Here is a 21,614-nt window from a genome sequence, read left to right as displayed (position 1 = left end):
ACTTAACTTCCTTTTGATGGCTTCCCACTGCCCTTCTGACAAAGCCCAAACTCCTGAATGTGGCTTGTGAGGCACTGATGCTTTACATTCCATTACAATCTCAAACTCATTCAGCTTCATCTCTTCCCACTCTCCCTTAAGCAAACTGAGTCATCTAAGCATCTTTCACCACTGCCACTGTCCTTCACATACGATGCTTGTTTAATTTAAATCAGTCTGCCTTCTTCCTCACCTCTACCTCCCTCAGGTCTCATCTTAAATGGTACTTCCTCTGAAGCCCTTTTCAAGTCCTAGGATTAAGCAGTTGCCCTTGTTGCATGTTCTTTTAGCAACTTGCATGTGCACTTCCGTGCATTACACCATACTGCTGTTTCTTATTTAATGTCACTTTTCCCTGCTAGATTCTAGAATCCCTTTGGTCCTAGGAATACAGAAAACAGGCTTGTCTTTTCATCATTATATCCCAAATTGAAGCACAGTACCTGGCACAAAGCACACAATTGATAAACACTTGATGAATAAAAGAAAAGTGAGGAGGAGTGAAGTTCTGTCTCTAAATATAACGTATGGATTACTGACTTTTTCTTTTCAATTTTAAAACATGTTCAATAAGAGGATGGAAAAGGGGATGATATTTTTAGTCCTACTGCATGCTACATTGTGTGCAAAGGCTTTTATATACCTTGTCCTATAAATCCTTACAAGAATCATATCAGTGGAGCAATCTCCCTGATCAAAAAAGAGTGACTCAGAAGTTTAATGACTTGCCCTAAGGTGCCTCAATTTGCAAATGTTGGGCTAAAGACCCAAACCCAGACATGTGACATTAAGGGTGTGAGCCAAAAGACACCCTGCAATGCAAGTCCATCTCCCAGTATTAGCTCAGTCAAAATTTAACATTCAAATTTACTCAGTAAGCCCAGCTACCACATTTTCAAATAAAATTCTACAGAATTCTGGCAAGTTTTCCACTTTAGAGCAGTAAAAGTAAATTGCTAGCATCCCTTTAACAAGACATTTCTTAAAAATGAAACAAATATTTTTACAAATGCTAATTTTCAAACTGTTCATTTGGTGTGGCTGACAAAGACGTAAACAAGTCTTATGACTTCATTAAAAATAAGCCAGATTGAAACAGACATTTTAAAGAACATCAAATATAGCCCTGGAAGATGTGGCTCAGTGGACAGCCTGTGAATTGGGTCATTGATTCAATTCCCGGCTAGAGCACACGCCCAAGTTGTGGGCCAGATCCCCAGTATGGGGTGCACAAGAGATGACCACACACTGAGGTTTCTCTCCCTCTTTCTCTCTCCCTTCCCCTCTCTAAAAATAAATAGGTATTTTTTTAAATAAAGAAGGAATATAAGATATACAATGGCCATTATGCAAATGAAAGGATGCTCAACAACATTAATCATCAGGAAGATGTACATAAAACAATGAGATGGTACCACATACACACTCCAGTGACTAGAATTAAAGACTATCAATACCAACAATGTACATGCCAGAAAGAATGTTGTATATATAATCAGTTTATAAGACACTGCGAAATTATTTTGAAAGTTAAACCACATGACCCAACATCTCCCCTCCTAGACATTTAAATTTTAATTATTTATTTATTCGTTCGTTCACTCATTCATTCGTTTATGTATTTTTAGAGATGGGGAAGGGAGAGAGAAAGAGAGGAACAGAAACACCAACGCCAGAGAGAAACATTGATCAGCTGCCTCTCGCACACGCTCCAACCAGAGATTGGACCCACAACCCTGGCATGTATCCTGATGGGAAACTGAGCCAGTGACCTTTCACTTTGCAGGACACCCGACCAACTGAGCCTCACCAGTCAGGGCTCCACTCCTAGGCATTTAAAAGAGAAATACAAGTACATGTCCACCAAAAAACTTGCACATGTATTCCACAGCAGCTTTACATACAAGAGCCCAAATTCAAAAACAATTCAAATATCCATCAAAGGGTCAAGAGATAAAAATAAATTGTGGTGTATCCATTCAATGAATAGTACTCAACAATATAAAAGACCACACTGGTACTTGTACCATGGGTAACCCTTAAAAATAAAATGCTAAACAAGAGAAGTTAGACACAGAAGAGCATACTTTATGATTACATTTATATAACATTTTAGTAAAGACAGGACAAATCTATAGTGATAAAAAGCCAATGAGTGGATGCCTGGGATAGGCAGATGAAAGAGATCATTGAAAAGGCATAAGGAAACTTTTCAGGGTAGAGAGATAGTCTATATTGATTTTATTAGTAGTTACATAGGTGAGGATGTGTTAAAACAGAAGCATTCATCTATCAAATGTAAATTATTTCTCAACAGATCTATTTTTTTTAAACTTAGTTACCTTTTATTCTCTCCAACAACTGACTCTGGTACATGGTATATCTTAATGCCTGCATCCACGGTCTCACATCGTGCTGTTTACACGAACGCAAAGCTTCACTGAACAGTGGAATCAGACAGTCCTGCCAGGGTAAAACCAAAATGCCTTAGTGGAAACAGGATCCCCTACATGCTTGTAGACTGAGTTCAGTTACATCTCCATAAGTTGACTGTCAGCTCTAGTCCAGGTTTATTTGTATTAAACTCTCCACTTTCTTCACTGCATCTTCTAATCATAAGAGGAAAAGACACTCTAAGAGAGAACACTTTCACCCACCCAAAAAAACTGTTTTTCAGAATGTAAGTCCAACTTACCAATGTACTTATCAAAAAGTATGCACATCTTATTATAATTCTCTTTGGAAGAGCTTATCTTTAGTTAAACTTTACCCTACCTGGGAAGAGTAGGGGGTGTCCAGAAATATATTTATGTATACTAACCCCTTTTCCAAAAAGAAAAAAAGAAAACAAAATTAAGCAATTAGCATCCTCAAGATTCTGTACCTTAAGTTCTTCCATCTGCCTTACACATTTCTCACATGACAATCTGCCTGAAATGGCATTTTAGATTTCTGGATTTGCTAGCTTGTCCAACAAAGTTACAGATGCTATTTTAAAAACTTGAAAAATAGTCTTTGTTCTACACTAGTGCCTACTGACATTCAGAAGACTATCCTGGTAAAAATATACCTATACACACCTCTGTTGAAAGTCTGTTAGAAACTGTGTTCTCCAAAGCAAAAGAGCAATACAGCTGTAAGGTACTCAGGACTGGCAGAGACTGGGAAACCGTCAAAGTAGAAAGTCTGAGTGGTCCGATAGCTATGCGGGAGGTTTGCTTCAAGTACTTTACCACATTTCTGAAACAAGATGTTTATTATTAATTCATAAATGAGATTTCTCAACTTGTAACCACTAAAGGGTATAAAGCAGTTTGATAAGATGCTTCCATATCGGCACCCAAACTGGAGGAAGAAGAGGGGCAGGCCTCCTCCTTAGTAAAACTGTATAAGCAAGTCAGAGCATTTGTTTGGGGAGATGTTAATATTTTATTTACTTTCAACCTCAGTATGTAAGTGAGTGGCATCCACGTATCACATGACCTCTACAATTAAAATGAAGCTACCATGACTAGCTCTGTAGTGCTCTGGAAACTGCCTCACCCCTACCAGAGTGCAAACATTTGTCGTAAGGTATACATAGCATACATTCACCTGCTTAGAATTCAACTTACTCGGTGACAGACTGCCACTTCTGATCTTGTTCTAGATGGCTTAAAGCAGTTGCCAAACAAACAGAGCTTCTCAATAACTGAACTTCAATGGATTTCTGAAGTTCCTTTGGATCTGGACTTAACATGTTAGGAAGTAATTTTTTCATATCTACAAAAGTTAAACAGATTCCATTCAGTTAATCTGCTTTTAATGTACAGGTGATAATATACTTTGACAATGCTGAAAATAATCACCAGTGAATACCTCCTTTCATATTAGGTTCAGCCAGCTAAACGCAATAATTAAATTTCTGATACCTATATAAAAATTATACTCTACATAGTTATACTTCAGACCTCTCCCAAGTCAGTTAATTTCAAGGCTCAAAAATCAGTTAGTAACCTACTATTTATAGGGCCTAAACTAGACCTACTTTGGCAAATGTCACTGAATCTAGCAAATCAATACTAGCACACAGATTACGGAACACTCACTTTAGTATAGCATACAAAATGTTTCAGTTGTGATAAAGAATTAATGACCCATATCAAGATGTCAAGCAATGGGGGAAAGTGGTGGTGTGAAAATGGAGGCAACTGTATTCAAATATTAAAAAATAATTTTTAAAAAAGGTATCAAGCACAAAAAATATTCAGCTTAAATACTACTTATACCTTTTCAAGCAAAAGGCTAGATAAATTTCAAAGTATTAGTGTAGTCTTTTTTTTGTTGGCTTAATTTTAATTAAACCGTTACTTGCCAAATTAAATATAAATAGAACACTCCTAAATTTGTTGATTCACATGGGACTCTGCCCCAAAATAAATGTACAGTAACTTTCCAGATTTCCTAGTAAAATATACTAAGCCAAACATTTTGAGCAACTAGTTCACAAAAGTATTTAATTTTAAAATGATCTCAAATACCTATTTTTTCTTTTGATCCTCCAGCAAGTAGATTGATATTTTCTCCTGGCAACAATTCTAATTGCTCAGTACATTCAACAAATTCTCCAGACTCAAAACTGCTTAGTGATCTGTAATTAAAATATTGGTTAATTTGTATTACACCCTATCCAGCCTGTGGAACCATTAAAAAAAAAAAAGAACAAATTCTAGAAAAAGGCAGCACAATTATACAGGATTCTTTTAATGAAGTTCTTTCAACATAGCCCACCATTTTATTTTTATTTTGAAGATGTGACCACCACCTTAATTGGCACTAAAATTGGAGTAGCAAACCTAACAGTCACAGCTTTAGACATCAGTTTAGCATACTCACCCCTCAATGTCTCCTTTGTCTTTTTGCAGCCTATTTTCCTTGGGACCCCTCCAACAAACTGAAAACAGACTTCTGCAGGACAACTTCAACATCTTGTTCCCCCCAAGTTACCACCCAAACCCCTACAAGACCCCTAAAAGCCTAAGATCCTGTAGGTCTATGGTGTCATCTCATTCTTATACTCTAATAGTCCTGCCTTCATTCACTGCTGACCCTCTTCCTCTCTACCTTTTCCACTACATTTCATGGAACCTGTTTCTTTTCTTTCAATAAATTCTTTTGTACTTCCTCACCTCATCTGAAAATGGTAACACTTCTGAAACTCCCTCCTATAATCCTGGATCATCAATGCCAAGATGAGGGGCCTCATTCTCCTAGCTCCTCACTACTTTCAGATCCCTGACCCTGTTCCCATTCCCATTATAGCTATTCTCAGACAGAGTAACGACTTTAGTAAAGTTTCTCCATCTCTCTTTTCCATTAATCTCTCATCTTCTCCTGTCCCCCCCACTGCATCATCTCCCTAACATGCCAGCCTGAATCTAGCAATGTAAGTGGACATTACTTGACTATACCTGACTGAATCCAACAATGTAAATGGATATTACTTGACTGTACCCGTTTCCGCATTTATAAGCCCCATGCCTTGTTCAATGCAACCACCAACCTCTTATGTGAGCTGTATGGCTGATGAACTGTCATGGTTTATAGACTAAAACACTTACCAATTCTGGCACTGGAGGGTCAATTTTCTCCAGTGGCAGGTTCCCTCTGTGCCCACTACACTCTACAATGCCCTCATGCTTCCTGCTAGTAACTGACAGGACATGACAGGACAGAAAAGGACAAAAATACCAGGCTTTAGTTTCCTCCACCCTTACCCTAACCCACTATCCACTCCCAAGAGCATCTACATCTAACTTTAACTGCTTTCCTTGAGGCAGAGAAAAGGTGGGATTTAGTTCATCCTTCAATCAGTGGTCTTATCCTATTTCTTCAACTGCTTTCTAGTGGCTCCTCCCACTTTGTCTGAAAAAACACCTGATCTCACCAATTTTTGAACACACAATAACTCTCAGCCCAGATTCTTCCCCTTGACTTCAAGAAACCCAACTAACCTAACTAAAACTTTTAATTTTCAAATTTTTCTAACACTCAACAGTATTTGACCTGGCTGCTCCTCTCTCTACAAAGCTCTCCTTGCTTGGTCTGGGGCTCCAGACAAGGCTGGCTACTCCAGTCTGGCTCTCCAACATCTCCGACGCTTCCCTTCTCAATGTCCTTGTGTCTTCTTCAATGACTCCTTCTCCTATTCCTTAACAGATGCACAAAAGGATTCTGACCTTGCCCCTCTTTCCTTTTCACTCACTCTTCTCCAGAGCCTTATCTGTGGTTGATGGCTTACAAGGCTTGAGGGTATAGAATCAAGCATTTAATTATTGCCTATATAGTAATGATCCCCAAATCTCTAACTTACACTTCCTTCCCTAGCTTCAAATCCAATTCTTAATTATTGGGTTGACCAAAAGGTTCGTTTGTTTTTTCTCCGTAAGATGGCTCTAGTAGTGCTTAGTTGTCTTTAACTTCATTCAAAACAATTTTTAAAAATTTTTCCAGTACCATTTAGTCCCCTTATACACCCCTCCCCCCCGCCCCCGCAACCACCACCACTATTGTCTGAGTCCTTTTTCCTTTTTGCTCAATCCCTCCACCCCTTGAGACAATTTTGTTAGATTCTATTGTGAAAGCTGTCATACCAGTGTGCATTAAAAAATAAACTTATCAAAACTGATGAGTTTTTGTGCAGCCATTTTAATATTGAAAGTGGAATAAAACAAAAAATTTTCAGCATATTACGCTTTATTATTTCAAGAAAGGTAAAAACTCAGCTGAAACACAAAAAAATATTTGTGCAGTGTATGGAGAAGGTGCTGTGAACGATTGAAGGTGTCAAAAGTAGTTTGCAAAGTTTCACGCTGATTTCTCTCAGGACAATGCTCCACGGTTGGGTAGACCCACTAAAGTTGAAGGTGATTGAATTGAGACATTGAGGACAATCAATGATGTATTATGTGGGAAACAGCTGACATACTCAAAATATCCAAATCAATAAAATTATTGGTGAAAATGAAAAAAAATGTGTCTTTTATTTTACAGAAAAAAACATACAGACTTTCTGGCCAACCCAAATACATGCTAAAGAGTCTCTCATCTGCATGTTTCACAAGCACCTTAAACATGTTTCATTGTTCTGTGTGTTCCTACTTCAATAGTATGCTTCCTCCCCCCCTCTGCCTGTGTCCCCACAAATTAAGAGTCTATATGCTTCCACCCTTGCCCTCCATAACTCCAGTCTCTTCACAACCAAGACAGAGCAATATGCTCCTCCTGTTCAAATTCTACCTTAGATTTTCTATCTTATTAGGGGTCACAGTCCTTTTCACGCTTCTTTTTATTACTTGTTTTTACTTGTCTTCATTAACCTTTCATGAATGTATTTATAGCTCACATCTATTTCAATGTTGAATATTGAACATTTATTTAGGGGTCTTTATTTAGTAGTTTGATGGTTTTGTGAGCAAGAATATACACCACAGAAACTTAACTCTTGTTTATATCAATTAGCATATGATAAAATTAATATTTTATTAATGGTATATGGTGTTTCACTTAAAAGTCGCAGTTTCTAAGAACCTATCAATGATGTTAAATGAGAACTTACTGTATTCAAATCTAACTCAGAAACACCATAAATGTGATCCTTTCTAAAGTGCAACAAATTTACCATTCTAGTAGTCCCCCCACTATTCGCCATTTCACTTTATATGATTTCATTTACCCACGGTCAACAGTAATCCAAAAATGCTACATGAAAAATTCCAGAAATAAAAAACTCTTAAGTTTTAAATTGTACACTGTTCACAGCAGTATGATGAAATCTCATGCCATCCCACTCAGGATGAGAGCCACCCCTTTTCCAGATATTCATACTGCACACAACACCTGCTGATTTGCACTTAGTAGCCATCTCGGTTACCGGTAGGTTATCAGACTGGTTATGAGTGACAGGGTCACACTACATTCACATAACTTTCATTGTAGTATGTTATTATAACTGTTGAATTTTATTATTGTTGTTAATCTCTTACTATGCCTAATTTATCTTTATTGTGGGTGTGTACATGAAACACATAGTATATACAAGGTTTGGTAGTATCTGCAGTTTCAGGCCCCCACTGGGATTCTTGGACATATTCCCTGTGGATAACGGGGGACTACTGTATGTTTTAGAATAGGTTCTGATAATCATACCAAATAACTACTTCAACAATTATGGAGTCTGTTTTCACACAGAATGAATACACTTATCATATCCAAGGTTGCTTTCTCACTATAGTCATTTTTAGAATGCAGTATTAGGACCATCTTTTGGTATTTTTCAGCCACAAAAGAAGCCTTTAAAGTTACTAAAAATTTGTTTAATGAAATTAAGTATCACGATTTATAACTACAAAAAACCCCTTACTTTATGTAGTTGAAATCAGCTTTCAGGTTGAGAGAAGTACTGCCGGTACTCTTCTTCAAGTCGTGGACAGCATTCTGCCACTCCTGCACAGCAGCCCAGTCAGCAATTGAAATGTAGCACTCACATGCTTTATTTCCCAAATAATTTATCACCTCAGGGGAAGAGTCAGTTGGTTTGGACAACGCCGTCTTTCTGGAGTCACCTGAGTGCAAGTATTTTATAAAATACAGAGGGAGATATGCAAAGCAGTTATAAATATTTCAAAGAGCACAGAACTCTAAAAATACACAGTAAGTCCATTAGTACAAACTATTTGATCACTACTTTTTATTTAAATGCTGATTGCTCACCATTCAGAGAATGTTTGGGACTGGCACTATTTCGCCCAACATTGGCCAACATAAGAACAGATTTGTCGAAACCAGAGATGCAGCAATCAACGCCTGTCATGGCACACAGATGCTCCTGGTACTCCATAGACGCCTTTTCAAACCTTCAACACAAATTGAAAGTCCTAGTTTTTAATTATCCATATATTCACTTCCATAAAAAACTTGAAAAAAAATGAATTAATAAACTAAGCTAGACAATTATTTTGCATGGGGTTGGGCATACACAAAATGAGATCTCTTCTTCATAACAAATGAAAATAAGCAACATTGTTAAATGTTGAAAATAAAGACAGCCTAAAATAACTAATGGAAAATAGTGGGGTAATAAGCATCTGATCTCAAACATGTGCAAAAGTTAAATAAAAGAATAAATACAAGAACCCATAAAAAGTAACAGATTTAATGGCACAATAACTTGAAACTTTTGGGCATCAAAAATACCATACACATTTAAAATAAATCACAAATAAAAAATTAAATAGCATCAACAGTTTGGTGTATATTAAAATTTCACAGATCAATAAAGAAAAGCAACAAAAGGCCATAACGATTTATCTCTATGAAAAACACAAATGGTCAACATAAGACACCCACAAACTTCTACTATTTTTCATTAATTAGGCAAAATAAAATAAAACAAATCTGATACTTCACTGATGATGGTGGTAGGGCTGTTTCTGGGTGACCTTCAGTATTCACAAAGGTGAACAGAAGGGGTTACTCTATCTATCGTTAGTGATTTAAATTGGCACCATCTTATCTATAGGGTAACTTAGCAACAGTATGTATCATAAGCCTTATGATCTGAAGCATTTCTTCTAGTCAATCAGCTTGTAGAATGAATCCAAAGAAAATAATCACAACTATGAGCAAAAAGCTAAGTGCCATGCTGCATTAAGATTAGTCAAAAAAAAAATTAGAAACAACTTTATTGCCCAACAAATAGGTATGTTAAATTTGGGTACAATCACAAATAAATACAATTGTGCCACTAAAAAAATCACACTGTAAAATATTTAACATGGCAATGTATTTGTTTAAATATTGCTCAGTGGGCCCTGAACATTTGGCTCAGTTGGTTGGAGCGTCATCCCATACACCAAGAACATCGTGGGTTCGATCCCCACTCAGAGCGTGTCCAAGAGGCAACTGATTGCTGTTTCTCTCTCACACATCAATGTTTCTCTCCCACTTCCTCTCTCTCTAAAATCAATTAAAACATATCCTAAGGTGAGAAGAAAGAAAAAAAGAAAGAAAAGAAAAAAGTGTATCTATCTATATCTCAGTGGAAAAAAGCAAATCTTGGCTAATACAAACACTTATATGAGAAGACAATAGAACTAGAAAAGCATATATACCACAACAACAGTTACAACTAGGAGATGGAATTATGACCAGTTCTCCCATCTTTCTCTACATTTTACAGATTTGATAAAACTTACATCAATGTGCAGAGACTATTATGGTACATGCTCATTTCTGAGGAATCAAATGAGTCTGAATGTTGAGTATATGGGGCTAATGAGCAATTACTCTTGCCAAAGAGGGTAATTTGTACCAGACTCTGATTTGAAAGGTTATCAATTAAGGATCAAGTTTAAATGCATTTTTAAATCAAATAATTGGCAGATCTTCTGTTAAGGAAGATTTCCTACTAATTCATAAATAAGAAAGATACCCAAGTTTTGCTACTAAACAAGAGACTGAAGATGTGTACTAGTAAAATAATACATAGCAAGCTCCAATTACTAAAATGGAACAAAACTGTTCTAGCATTTAAATACAATGTTAGCCGATAGTAAAAATGATGTAAACGTAAAGAAATCCTATCACCCATTTCCTTCCTTCCGACTTACCTCCCCTCAGCTTGTTGGGCCACTGAGTTAATCCAGAGAAGATTTTTCCCAACAATGGAAGATGACCAGACAGCAATTCCCTGTATAGCTTCAGGACAATGCAGTTCACACAGTGCTTCTACCACCATCATGATGGTTACTTCCAATTCATTCCCCTGAAAATGGACCTCAGAAATATTAACCTCAGACATCATACCATTAAAATTCAACTACTGATCATGTAAAAGCCTATTTAAAGTCAAATGTACTTAACAATTATTTTTGCAACAATAATATTATTTCCCTTAGAATTCTTAAAATGTCATATATAATGTAGCTACAAAGTCTGACTGACAGAACCCTAACAGTAACAGCTCATGGGTGTTACTCTTTACAAAATAAAAAGTTCTCCAACATTTCAACTGTGACATCTATAGGAGTAACACATAAAGTAAATACAAGGCAAAATTAAATATAAATAAACACGGATAAAAAGATGATTAATGTCTTATCTCTAAATATTGCCTGGTATTACTATAATTAGCAAACATCTGCTATTTTTTGATCCCACTTATTGAGCCCACTTATGAGCTAGCACTTTTCTCATTTGTTACAACATTATTATATATACTTCTGCTCTCATTATAATTTACATCTATTTCCCTAAGCATTTTACAACTGTCATTACAAATTACAAAAATCTCTTCTACAAATTTCCTAGAATTACCTTTAATGTTCCAACCTTAAGTATAAGTAATACATATTTTGACATGTTCTAAATACAAAATATGAGTAAGTGGCTTTGAAAGTTTTTGCTTTTATAAAATAATGGATCAAAAGCTTTGAAAATGAATTAAAATTTTCACTTATTTTACCCAGAGATTAAATAATAGCAAGGATATTAAATCCCAGTTTTACTAATCGACAGATTTAAAAGTAACTGCAAACACACCACTGTACCTGAGATAGATTTGTCTTCATTTCTGTAAGCAAGTCAAAGCCATGTCTCACTGTCACAGCAGGCTGGCCTGCCAACAATCCAACCCGCATGATGGAGAGTCGAATCCGAGTCAGCCAGTCTTGACAAGTTTGGCGATTGGTATAGAAAAAAGTTCTAATGACCTTTAGAATAAAGAAAAAGGCAGATTCAAATTATAGGTGCTGATGACTCAAATACACATACAACAAACACACACGTCTACTGTGATGCCAACTCTACATACACCACCAACTTTACCATAAAACACTGCCCCAGAGCAACACTGAGCCCACTGAAACCAACCTTTGGAGGGGATGTTAATGCATTGGCACATCCCTCATATGCGTTATACATCAACTTCTCCAGATTTTCCAGATACTGCAGAAGAAGAACAAGTCTAAGCTGGTTGCTACTGTGGCCTTCATCGTTGTCTGCAGTTGTCCACTGACTAACATCTTGATCAGGGTTTAATGTGTGAGCTGCGAGACTTCTAATGATACCTAAAAGCAAAGAGAACATTCCAAATTTAAAAGAAATCTTTAAAAAATGCAGAATTACTCAGAGATAATTTCACAAATTTCACATTTATCAAGCTTCTTCTGTACAGCCATCATTTAAAAACAAAACTCTCAACATAAAGATTTTTTATTTCAGGGGCAAAAAATGTTTTCTCCATACAAATCCCTTACATTTTTAAACGAAAAGAAACAGCTACGTTGTTACCAACACAATTATTCAATGAAAGCTTACTCTAACTGTATCTAAAAGATTAAATGGTAAAGTATTCAGGGAAAAATTATGCTTTCGAACTTTTGTTTAACAGACAAATTTATTAATATAAGGCTTGAAAGTATTTACATCACAATGTTTGGAAAAGCACCAGAATTGATTACCTTCAATGGTCTGGAAGGTATCTTGAGCTCTGCCCAGTGGAGTTCTCAACTTAGAAAGGACAGTGAACTGAGCTGCTTCCCAAATAGCCCACTGCCAAAGGATGGCGTCTGTCTTTAGAAGATTGCGGGGAATTGCTGTTTGGTCACGCTTATCCAGTCTCTGGCAGCTATAGAACAATCTTTCTAACCAATTGTCTTTCCTGGGAAAAGCAGTTTCATATTTAACAGACAATAATGACCTCATTTTAGTAAAATAATAAAAATTGCAAGGGGAATGGGAGTAGGGAACTATAATTGTTCCTACACCAAAAAGGCAAAAGCTGTAAATCTAAGAAAAGCATTAACCCCCCACCTCTTATTCTGAGGAGGTCTATTAGAGTTAAAACCAGATGGGGTATGGTATGGACAAATTACTAAGGTAAATGGCTCAGGATAATCGGGCGATCAGACTAAAACATTGACTCCAACTAAGCATCTCCAGGATATCTATGCCACAGACCCTTCCCCAAAGTATTGATGACAAGGTCGGATCAGTTAACTGCCAACCACATTTCATCACTCACTTCCAAAGGCCATTTTTCTGTTCTTAGATGTTATCTTCAAAGCAATGGTTCCTACCGAAAACTACCTATTTAAGAAAAATATTACTTTCTACCCATCACTCCTCAAAAGCAGGTATAGGGCCAATATATTCGAGTATATGTTACTTTTCCCAATTAAAGAGTCAAAGAAATGTCTTACCCTGTTCTATGAGAGTTCCCATATAAAATAAAACTAATAACATCAGAGAAATCTTGCGGGTGGAATGTGTTACTTGGTGCTTTACTCATATGACTCCTCAATGCTAAAGAAATTTCTTGAATTTCTGTGTGATTGTTATTGCTGTAGAGAGAAAATAGTTACTGTCATGCAAATGTTGTGGTTAAAACGTTAGTACATACTATAAATAGACTACTTTCCTGCTAACAAAATTTGGAAGAAAAAAAATAAAATTAAGGCTTTAAAACAGACAGAATGTTATTTCAACTTTGAAATTTCAGGTTCTTAAAGCCCCCAAATTAACTTAAATCAAATAAATGATCAGAGTTTAGTTTTTCAAATAATTGAACTAAGGAAACACATTTTGGCACTTCATGAATTATACTAATTACCATAAGCTTCTCTCTCTTCAATCACTGAGAAGCGCCATACAAGATGTGACATTAATCCATTACTAGGTGATCTGTCTTTTCCTAAACTAGGCAGTGAAAACATAGTGGAATGTTTTTGCCCCAACACAACTGTTATACCTCAGGACAACATCTAAAGGAATTGACTTCAACAGCTTTCCAAATGCCTGTCGAATACGAGTCCCACTGTGAACGAGTTGAACACGGCAAACATCAACACACCTACAGAAAATGAAATGGGTAACATGGGTGTGGTAGCATTTCCAAGTTTTTAGAGCTAGACTCAAAAGACGGGATCTTTAGTCCACAGTCCATACCTCTGTAAAAGATCATCTGGCAAGGAAGAGGACAACGTGTGTAGACTGCTGCATGCTTGCAGACAGATATTTACATCTTCGACAAGAGCTATTAAAAATTAAGAGTTATTTTCAGCTTGCCAAAGTAATTTACATATCAGTATGTAATAATTTTCTGACAGTCAACAAACAGTGAGCACCTACTACGGAGCAGGCTCTGCCCCTGGCCAGGGATTCCGACACTAACATTTGGGAAAATGACACAGTCAACAAAATCCACTTAAAGTGGCTAGTCTTCACCCAAAACTTTTTCTGAGGGAATTTTAAAGGTGCGTCAAACATGTCACATTCACGTAAGTTTTAAAATGTGACAGTCACTTAAAACTACTTATTTCTAATATATTAAGAATAAAAATTAAGACAGATTATGCATCTCTCTCATCAAAATGGGAATTATTTACTCAAGTGACTTTCTCCTACTACCAATGATCCCTTTTCTAAGAGTTAACAAAATGAAATAATCACAAACTTACTGTTGGCTAAAAGGCCTTTGCAAAATTTATGGAAAGATGGAAGAGAGAATAAAGGTGCATAGGTTTCAGACTTCTTCATTAAAACAGCCACTTCCAAAGCCCAAGTCATTAACAGTTTCCTGAAACATAAAATAGTGATTTTACATCCAAAAAACAAAATCAATTTTAAAAATCTCTTCTTAGTTTTGTTTTTTTTAAATATCTTAAGCAGTAAGAAACAAAAATTGAAATTACAGAAATCCCCTTGTCAAAAATTGTATGTCTTTTGAAAATCTAAGTATTAGGTTGGCTAAAAAGTTTGTTTAGTTCCCCCCTCCATAATGGCTCTGGTTGTGCTTAGTTGTCTTTAACTTCATTAGAGACAATTTTGTTAGATTGTATTGTGACAGGTATCAATATTAGCATGCATTTAAAAAATCCATGAAACTGGTGAATATTTGTGCAGCCATTTTAGTACTGAAGATGGAAGAAGATATATAGATATATAATGTTTTTGGTGTATTATGCTTATTTTAAGAAAGGTAAAAACTCAACTGAAATGCAAAAAAAAAAAAAAGATTTGTGCAGTATGTGGAGAAGGTGCTGTGGCTGACTGAACATGTCAAAAGTGGTCTGTGAAGTTTCGTGGTACTACTGACATTTTGGCCAAACAACTCTTTGCTATGGGGCTGTCTGATGCATTGGAAGATGGTTAGGAGCACCCCTGGCCTCTGCCCACTGGAAGCTAAAAGCAGGAGACAGTCAACATACTCAAAGTGTCCAAATCAATAGTTACTGGTGAAAATGAAAAACATGTTTTTTTTTAAAAAATAAAAGAAAAAATTAAATGGAGTTTTTGGCCAACCCAATACATTCTCCCATAAAACATTGGGGGCGGAGGGTGATTCATATAATTCTTCTGAAAAAGAGTAAGAAATCTTAGACTAAACAATAAAACCAAATTTTAAAGTGTTTCATAATGAAGACATTGCTCTACCTCAACTCAATAATGTTCATTGCTTATTTCAAATCATAAAGTCAAATTAAAAAAAGTTAAGTGTTAATATACAATATTACTCAATTACCTTGTGTCCTGGTTAAGATTATCTTTCTTAAGCAATATTCCCAGGAGATTTAATATAATTGAAAAATGTTTTTTTGTAGCTGTAGTGACAGTGCTAATCACGGCTCCATCAAACAAAGACGGGGACGATGAACTAAGACTACTAGATATAAAGTGATCATGCCTGGAAGACAAAGTTCAGATCATCTTTTCATCTCTAATTTTTCAAAAAAAGCATTTCCAAAGTTAAATCAACATGTATATATTTTTAAGTCCTCGCCCAAGGACACGCTTATTGATTTTAGAGAGGGGAAGGGAAAGGAAGAGAGAGAAACATCAACATGAGAGAGAAAACATCGATCCGTTGCCTCTCACATGCTCCCCAACCAGGACCAAACCCTCAACCTAGGCATGTGGCTGCCTGGGAAACAAACCTGCAGCAGTTCCGTTTACGAGACAATGCTCCAACCAGCTGAGCCACACTGGTCAGGGCTCATCACACAGATTTTTATAATACCTTTACATTTTTTTAATTTGTTTAAGGAATATTTGTGAATACAGTACCTGGTACAATGAGAATACAAAGTGTAAAGCACTGCATACTGAATGGCAGGGAAGTGAGCAGCCAGGTCACCATGCACAATCATCAGATTCTTACTCAGGAGTGCAAAGACAGTTGGAGACAGTGCCCACATCTGATGATGAACAAGAGAAAGTAAATGTTTGGCTCTCCTAACATGTACATGAGCACACAAAAAGTTTATCCTTCAAAATAAGTATCTATACATTTTATAAAATTAAAATGACATTTATTTGGAAACAATCTAGTACACTGAACAAGAAGTTAGCAAGCACTTTTTGAGAAGAGGCAGTATCTTAGACTGTGTGCCATATGACATATCTGTTGTGATGTCCTCAACTTTGCTACTACAGTAAGAGCACAGCCACAGACAACACAGATGAGCAGCTATGTTCCAACAGAACTTTCCTGACAAAAACAGGTGACTGGTGATGGTTACATTTTGTGAATATACTATAAATCACTTACGTGTATACATTAATGGAAACTGTATGGTATGTAAATTATACCTTGATAAAGGAGTTTTTTTTTTAGCAATCACAATAGGCAGTGGGCTGAATGTGGCCCCTGGGCTGCAGATTACAGACCCCTGGCCTAAACATAGCCCTTTCTACCCTTTAGTGTAGTTATTTCCTCAATTTTTCATATACTGCAAATGACAAAGTGCCCTGTCCAGTGAGAAAGAAAAATCCTGCCACTCTAAGCCTTTTCCACCCTTCCCTTTTCCTTTTACATGCTAAAATACTCCATTCCACCTGAGGGCCCCAGCCCTCCCTGACACATCCCCCCCTCCTATTTCCAGAGCACAGGACATAAACCTCCTCAAATCTGTACACAATGTGAACTCCTCAGCAATCAAATTTTAGACCGTAAAGAAAGAGTCTACTGAAGCTGTAACTAGCAGTGAGGGAATGAACAGCTTTTGAGTGTTATAAGGCAATCTGATCTAACAATACGAAGTACAAATCAAATCTTGATTTTCCCCTCCATTTTCTCTTAGAAAACGTAATCTCTTAGTTATATGTCATTATTCTATATTAGAAATAATGTTTTCTCAATCCTGCAAGGTCTACTAGGAGAAAGAAATATACAAACCCTAGCAATAATTATAAATTTTAAAAAGGGTCACTTCAAATTTCTTAGAGGAAAGAAATCATTATTCTTTCTCTAAAGCTATCACATACGAATGTTCCTAGAAAAGTGAGCAGTCAAAAAGTTAGACCATATATAAGCACTAATTTTAGTAAAGCGAGGAGAGGGAGTACCAGGGAAAGAAGGGGCTGCAATTAAAAGAACTATACAGATTTGAACAGTGGAAAATGTTGAGAAATTTTCTATAAGCATATTAAAGTAAATAGGAGAAATTCATTAAAATGTTTTTAATAAGGCAAATATTTTTTAAATCTTATCAAAGGATAAAAGTCAAGGAAGGAGAAAGCTAAACATAATGGTAACACAATATTACTGTCAAATTATTCAGGCACGTCCTAAATGTGGCCACTTGGTTGGCATTGGTGGCACAGTGGTGAGCACAGCCGCCTCCCTAAACACGGCCATTTGTTCCACAGGGACTCTGCAGATGCACTCGCATGGCGGTAAATGAAACACTCATACACATGCAGTGAGAAGAGGCTTCAATGTGGATAAAACAAAGTGATTACATGTAAAGACTCACCCCAATTAGTGAGTTTTTGGCATTTCCAATTGTAGTCAGGGCACTGAGGTCAAATATAACTACAAATTTTGCATTATCTACATTGAATACATGATTCTTAAAAGCATCATGTTTTATTTCAGAACAGGCATCAGGAAGTTGTAGACTATGTAGCAGGCTGTTTAGGGCACAAGTCATTTCCCCCAAAATTAATTTATAGGCAGTCTCCAAAACAGGAATATTCTTCAGGCTCAGTACTGCTTGATAAACAGCATGGGCTGCAGCAACAACCTTAAACAGAGAATCAGGAAAGTAGTAAGTCAGTGGAAAACGAATCTTTACAATTACATGAAAAATACATTAGTATCTACATATGGTGATGATGCGAATCAATTTAAGATTGATAAAATCACTGTATAGAACATTTAAGATGGATAAAAATCACTACAGAACACTAAAAATTTTCATTTCTAAAAACCCAACCTTTTGGGAACCTACACATATCAGTAAGCTTTTTAAAATCTACAAACCATTCCTAGAGAAAGGAAACTCTAAATTAAAACCTGACCATATGAAATTTCTTAAAAGGACATTAAAAAAAAAGCCAGTGTCAAAACACACATATAAACAACAGTTTAGTGATTTCCCTACATCTATTTAGAAAATCTCTAGTAGTTCAGACATGGAGTCAGTTGAAAAACTAATAATAAAGTTTTACTTATATATATTAGTTCTGAACAAATTTAATAAAGACAAATAAGGAAAATCTGAAAAGAATATTTGGCATTCATTCATCAAGGTATACAAAAGGAATATCAAGTTAAAACAATCATTATAATTACCACATTCTAAATCAAGTATTTATCATTGCATTTATGTTGTCTACTAAACAATGTCAAACTTCAATGACCTAAGTTATCAAGAGTATTTATGAATGGATCTATCACTTACCTCTTTTTCTTTATGGTAACGCAAAAACAGCAGTTTAGATGATGGTATAAACAGTTTTTCTACAAATGATGATGGCAATTTTGTATTTATCTGTTCAACAATCTAAGAGAATAAAATAAAAAGAAATGAGCTATCGAGTCACAAAATGACATGAAATAATCTAAAATGCATATTCTTAAGTGAAAGAGCCAATGTGAAAAGGCTTCATATTATGATTGCAACTATGATGTTCTGGAAAATACAAAACTATGGAGACAGTAAAAATATTGGTGGTTGCCAGAGACTCAAGGGGAAGGAGGAAGAGACAAGTAGGTGGGGCACATGAGATTTTTAAAGCAGTGAAACTATTCTGTATGATACTGTAATGGTAAATACATGGCACCGTACATTTGTCAAAACCCATATATTGTACAAAGAATGAACCCTGAAGTAAACTATGAGTTTTAATTAACAATCATGTGTCAGTTTGGCTCATCAATTGTAATGAATACTATACTAAAACAAGATGTTAGTAACAGGGAAAACTATTGGGAGAAGAGGATATATGAGAACCCTGCTCAATTTTTTGTGCTCAATTTTTCTGTAAACCAAAACTCCTCTGAAAAAAGTCCATTAATTAAAAAAAAAGAAGCTGTATGTTTACATAATATACTTTAAATTTAAACTTAAACACACAGGCATTTGTTTTACATTGGCAAAGGGAAGTACGACTTTGGTAGAAATGTTCAGCAGAGTACCATCCAGAATTTGTTTTAAAACAATCCAAATGGAGATGGAGGAACAGCAAGAGGGCGTGGGTGGGCCAGAGGACTAGATGGGTCAAATGTATCAAGTATGCAGAGATTCCTTATACTATTCTATTCTTCAAATATGCATAAAAGTGTCTATAATAAAAGGCTGAGGGGGAATATTTATGGTTTAAGATAAAAATTATAACAGAAGTTTCATATGGGAAACAAAACATAACAGGATCTTTCAAAATCGTTATCAAGTACCTTCTCTTATACGGTATTTGTCAGCGGTATTGGGTAGTCTCATGTACGAGACAGTGTTTCATCAAAAAACAAACAAACAAAAAAAACACCTAGTACATCTACACTGAGATAAGCCTTCAAACACTAAAAGTAAATAGATACCAGGGCAAAAGCAAACTAGATTATATAAATAAGACTAACGAGTCCAAAAAAGCCCCCAAACAACCAAGGCCTTAATTTCATCCATAAGCAAATTTAAGGGCCTGAATAAACCAACATATTAAAAAGCAACAACAACAAAAAATTCACATACCAATGTGAGTAAATTCAAGACTGAGATGATATAATCTGTACCACAAGTCTGGCAATTCTCCAGCTGATCTAATCCATATGTAATGACCATGTCACAATGTATAGTCATGCTAGGATCCAAGCTGCCGAGCAAAACACCAACACACTCATTAGCAGCTGTCAACACAGCCTCAGAAAAAAACACTTGATTTGCAGCCGTCACACATCTCATTACTCTGTACAGAACCTGCAAATGGGGAAAACAAGCAGCTTTTTAAAAAAATTCACATGCTTTCACAGAGCAAAATGTTCTTTTCTATGTAATGCAGTTTCAACTGAAAATTAACTGCCTGTTCTGTCAGTAGTCTCTTAATATACTAGTTCTCAGAGGGTGAGTAATAATAAGGGTAACTTTAGTACACTACACAAAAATGATCTTGGTCGAAAAATTCTAAAGTACAACTGTTTCAGGAAATGGAATTTGCAGTCCTCTATTTCCATTGTACCCACTTCCTATGCTCTTAATGTCACTAAAGGTCTGAAGCTCTTAATCTTTATAATTGTGAAATATGCCAGAACTTAGAACTGTAATAGTATTAACAGCATGGGAATTACCTGTCAAAAGGATAACTTTCTATAATCTAGCACTTGGGCTTTGGACAACCAATCTTTTAAAACTAACAGTATTCTCAGTCCTGACATATGATATCTATATGAGGATTATAAAAATCATGTAATTTCCAACTAAAACTTCCACTAAAGTATAATAATCAATATTAATGTATTAAATTTCTAATAAAAACTTGGGGGTAAAAAAACCAAATTGACAAAAAGATATCTCTAAAATATTTCTGTAACAGTCAACAACCACTACACACAGATTTTTTAAACCTATATATAGGTTTAAAAGGCCTAAAAGAACTTCATGAAAGAATACATTTCATATGTAACTATCCTGGAAAACTCTTATGTTCCTTTCATCTTATATCTGAGTTAACTGGCCTTTATTTCGACAATGACATAGTCATCAAATAACCACCTCTGAGATGGTAAAAAAGAAGGATTTTAAACCATTTTGATAAGATTAAAACTATCAACATGCTAATTTTAATTATCTTCAAGATCAAACATTTCAGCTCTAATACACAATTAGCATACCATTTTATCTAGCAATGTGTTTAACCAAAGCAAATACTCACAAAAGCTAAAGTTTTGTCCTCACAGTAAAATTTTAAGCATTTAGATTAAGTTTGTTGACTGCATCACACATTTCTCCATTCTTCTTCAAGCAGAATGTAATGATGGAGGTTCATTTCTGGTGTCTATTGGGAACCACTCACCACACTATAATACAGTGCAGCTGATGCTGGGGGCAACAGAAGGGGGGCTGTGTTTTTTTAAATCCTCACCTGAGGACATATTTATTTTAGAGTCAGAGGAAGGAAGAGAGAAAACCATTGACTGGCTGCCTCCTATAATATACCCTGACCAGGGATCGAATCCGCAACCTAGGTATCGGCCCTGACTGGAATCGATCTGGCAACCTTTTGGTGCAGAGGACAATGATTCAACCAACTGAGCTGCC

General features: G+C 35.9%; 1 protein-coding gene across 1 annotated transcript in view; it reads right to left on the bottom strand.

Moving 5' to 3' along the window:
- Positions 1-21,614, bottom strand: part of SMG1 (SMG1 nonsense mediated mRNA decay associated PI3K related kinase) — a 104,589-nt gene that overhangs the window by 42,252 nt on the left and 40,723 nt on the right. Inside the window, exons 11-29 of the mRNA XM_037067723.1 lie at positions 20,052-20,276; positions 18,765-18,866; positions 17,835-18,104; positions 16,144-16,274; positions 15,602-15,763; positions 14,538-14,656; positions 14,026-14,113; positions 13,829-13,930; positions 13,281-13,421; positions 12,540-12,739; positions 11,950-12,146; positions 11,628-11,789; positions 10,689-10,843; positions 8,791-8,933; positions 8,441-8,642; positions 4,560-4,669; positions 3,654-3,801; positions 3,120-3,279; positions 2,382-2,502 (exon numbers count right to left, since the gene is read on the bottom strand). Coding sequence (XP_036923618.1) covers positions 2,382-2,502; positions 3,120-3,279; positions 3,654-3,801; positions 4,560-4,669; positions 8,441-8,642; positions 8,791-8,933; positions 10,689-10,843; positions 11,628-11,789; positions 11,950-12,146; positions 12,540-12,739; positions 13,281-13,421; positions 13,829-13,930; positions 14,026-14,113; positions 14,538-14,656; positions 15,602-15,763; positions 16,144-16,274; positions 17,835-18,104; positions 18,765-18,866; positions 20,052-20,276 — 2,938 coding nt within the window. The remainder of the gene's footprint in view (positions 1-2,381; positions 2,503-3,119; positions 3,280-3,653; positions 3,802-4,559; positions 4,670-8,440; positions 8,643-8,790; positions 8,934-10,688; positions 10,844-11,627; positions 11,790-11,949; positions 12,147-12,539; positions 12,740-13,280; positions 13,422-13,828; positions 13,931-14,025; positions 14,114-14,537; positions 14,657-15,601; positions 15,764-16,143; positions 16,275-17,834; positions 18,105-18,764; positions 18,867-20,051; positions 20,277-21,614) is intronic.

This window comes from Sturnira hondurensis, unplaced genomic scaffold, assembly GCF_014824575.4.
Source record: "Sturnira hondurensis isolate 20B ecotype Veracruz unplaced genomic scaffold, ASM1482457v3 Scaffold0017394, whole genome shotgun sequence".
Taxonomy (NCBI): Eukaryota; Metazoa; Chordata; class Mammalia; order Chiroptera; family Phyllostomidae; genus Sturnira; species Sturnira hondurensis.
This window is presented reverse-complemented; position numbering and strand designations above follow the sequence as displayed.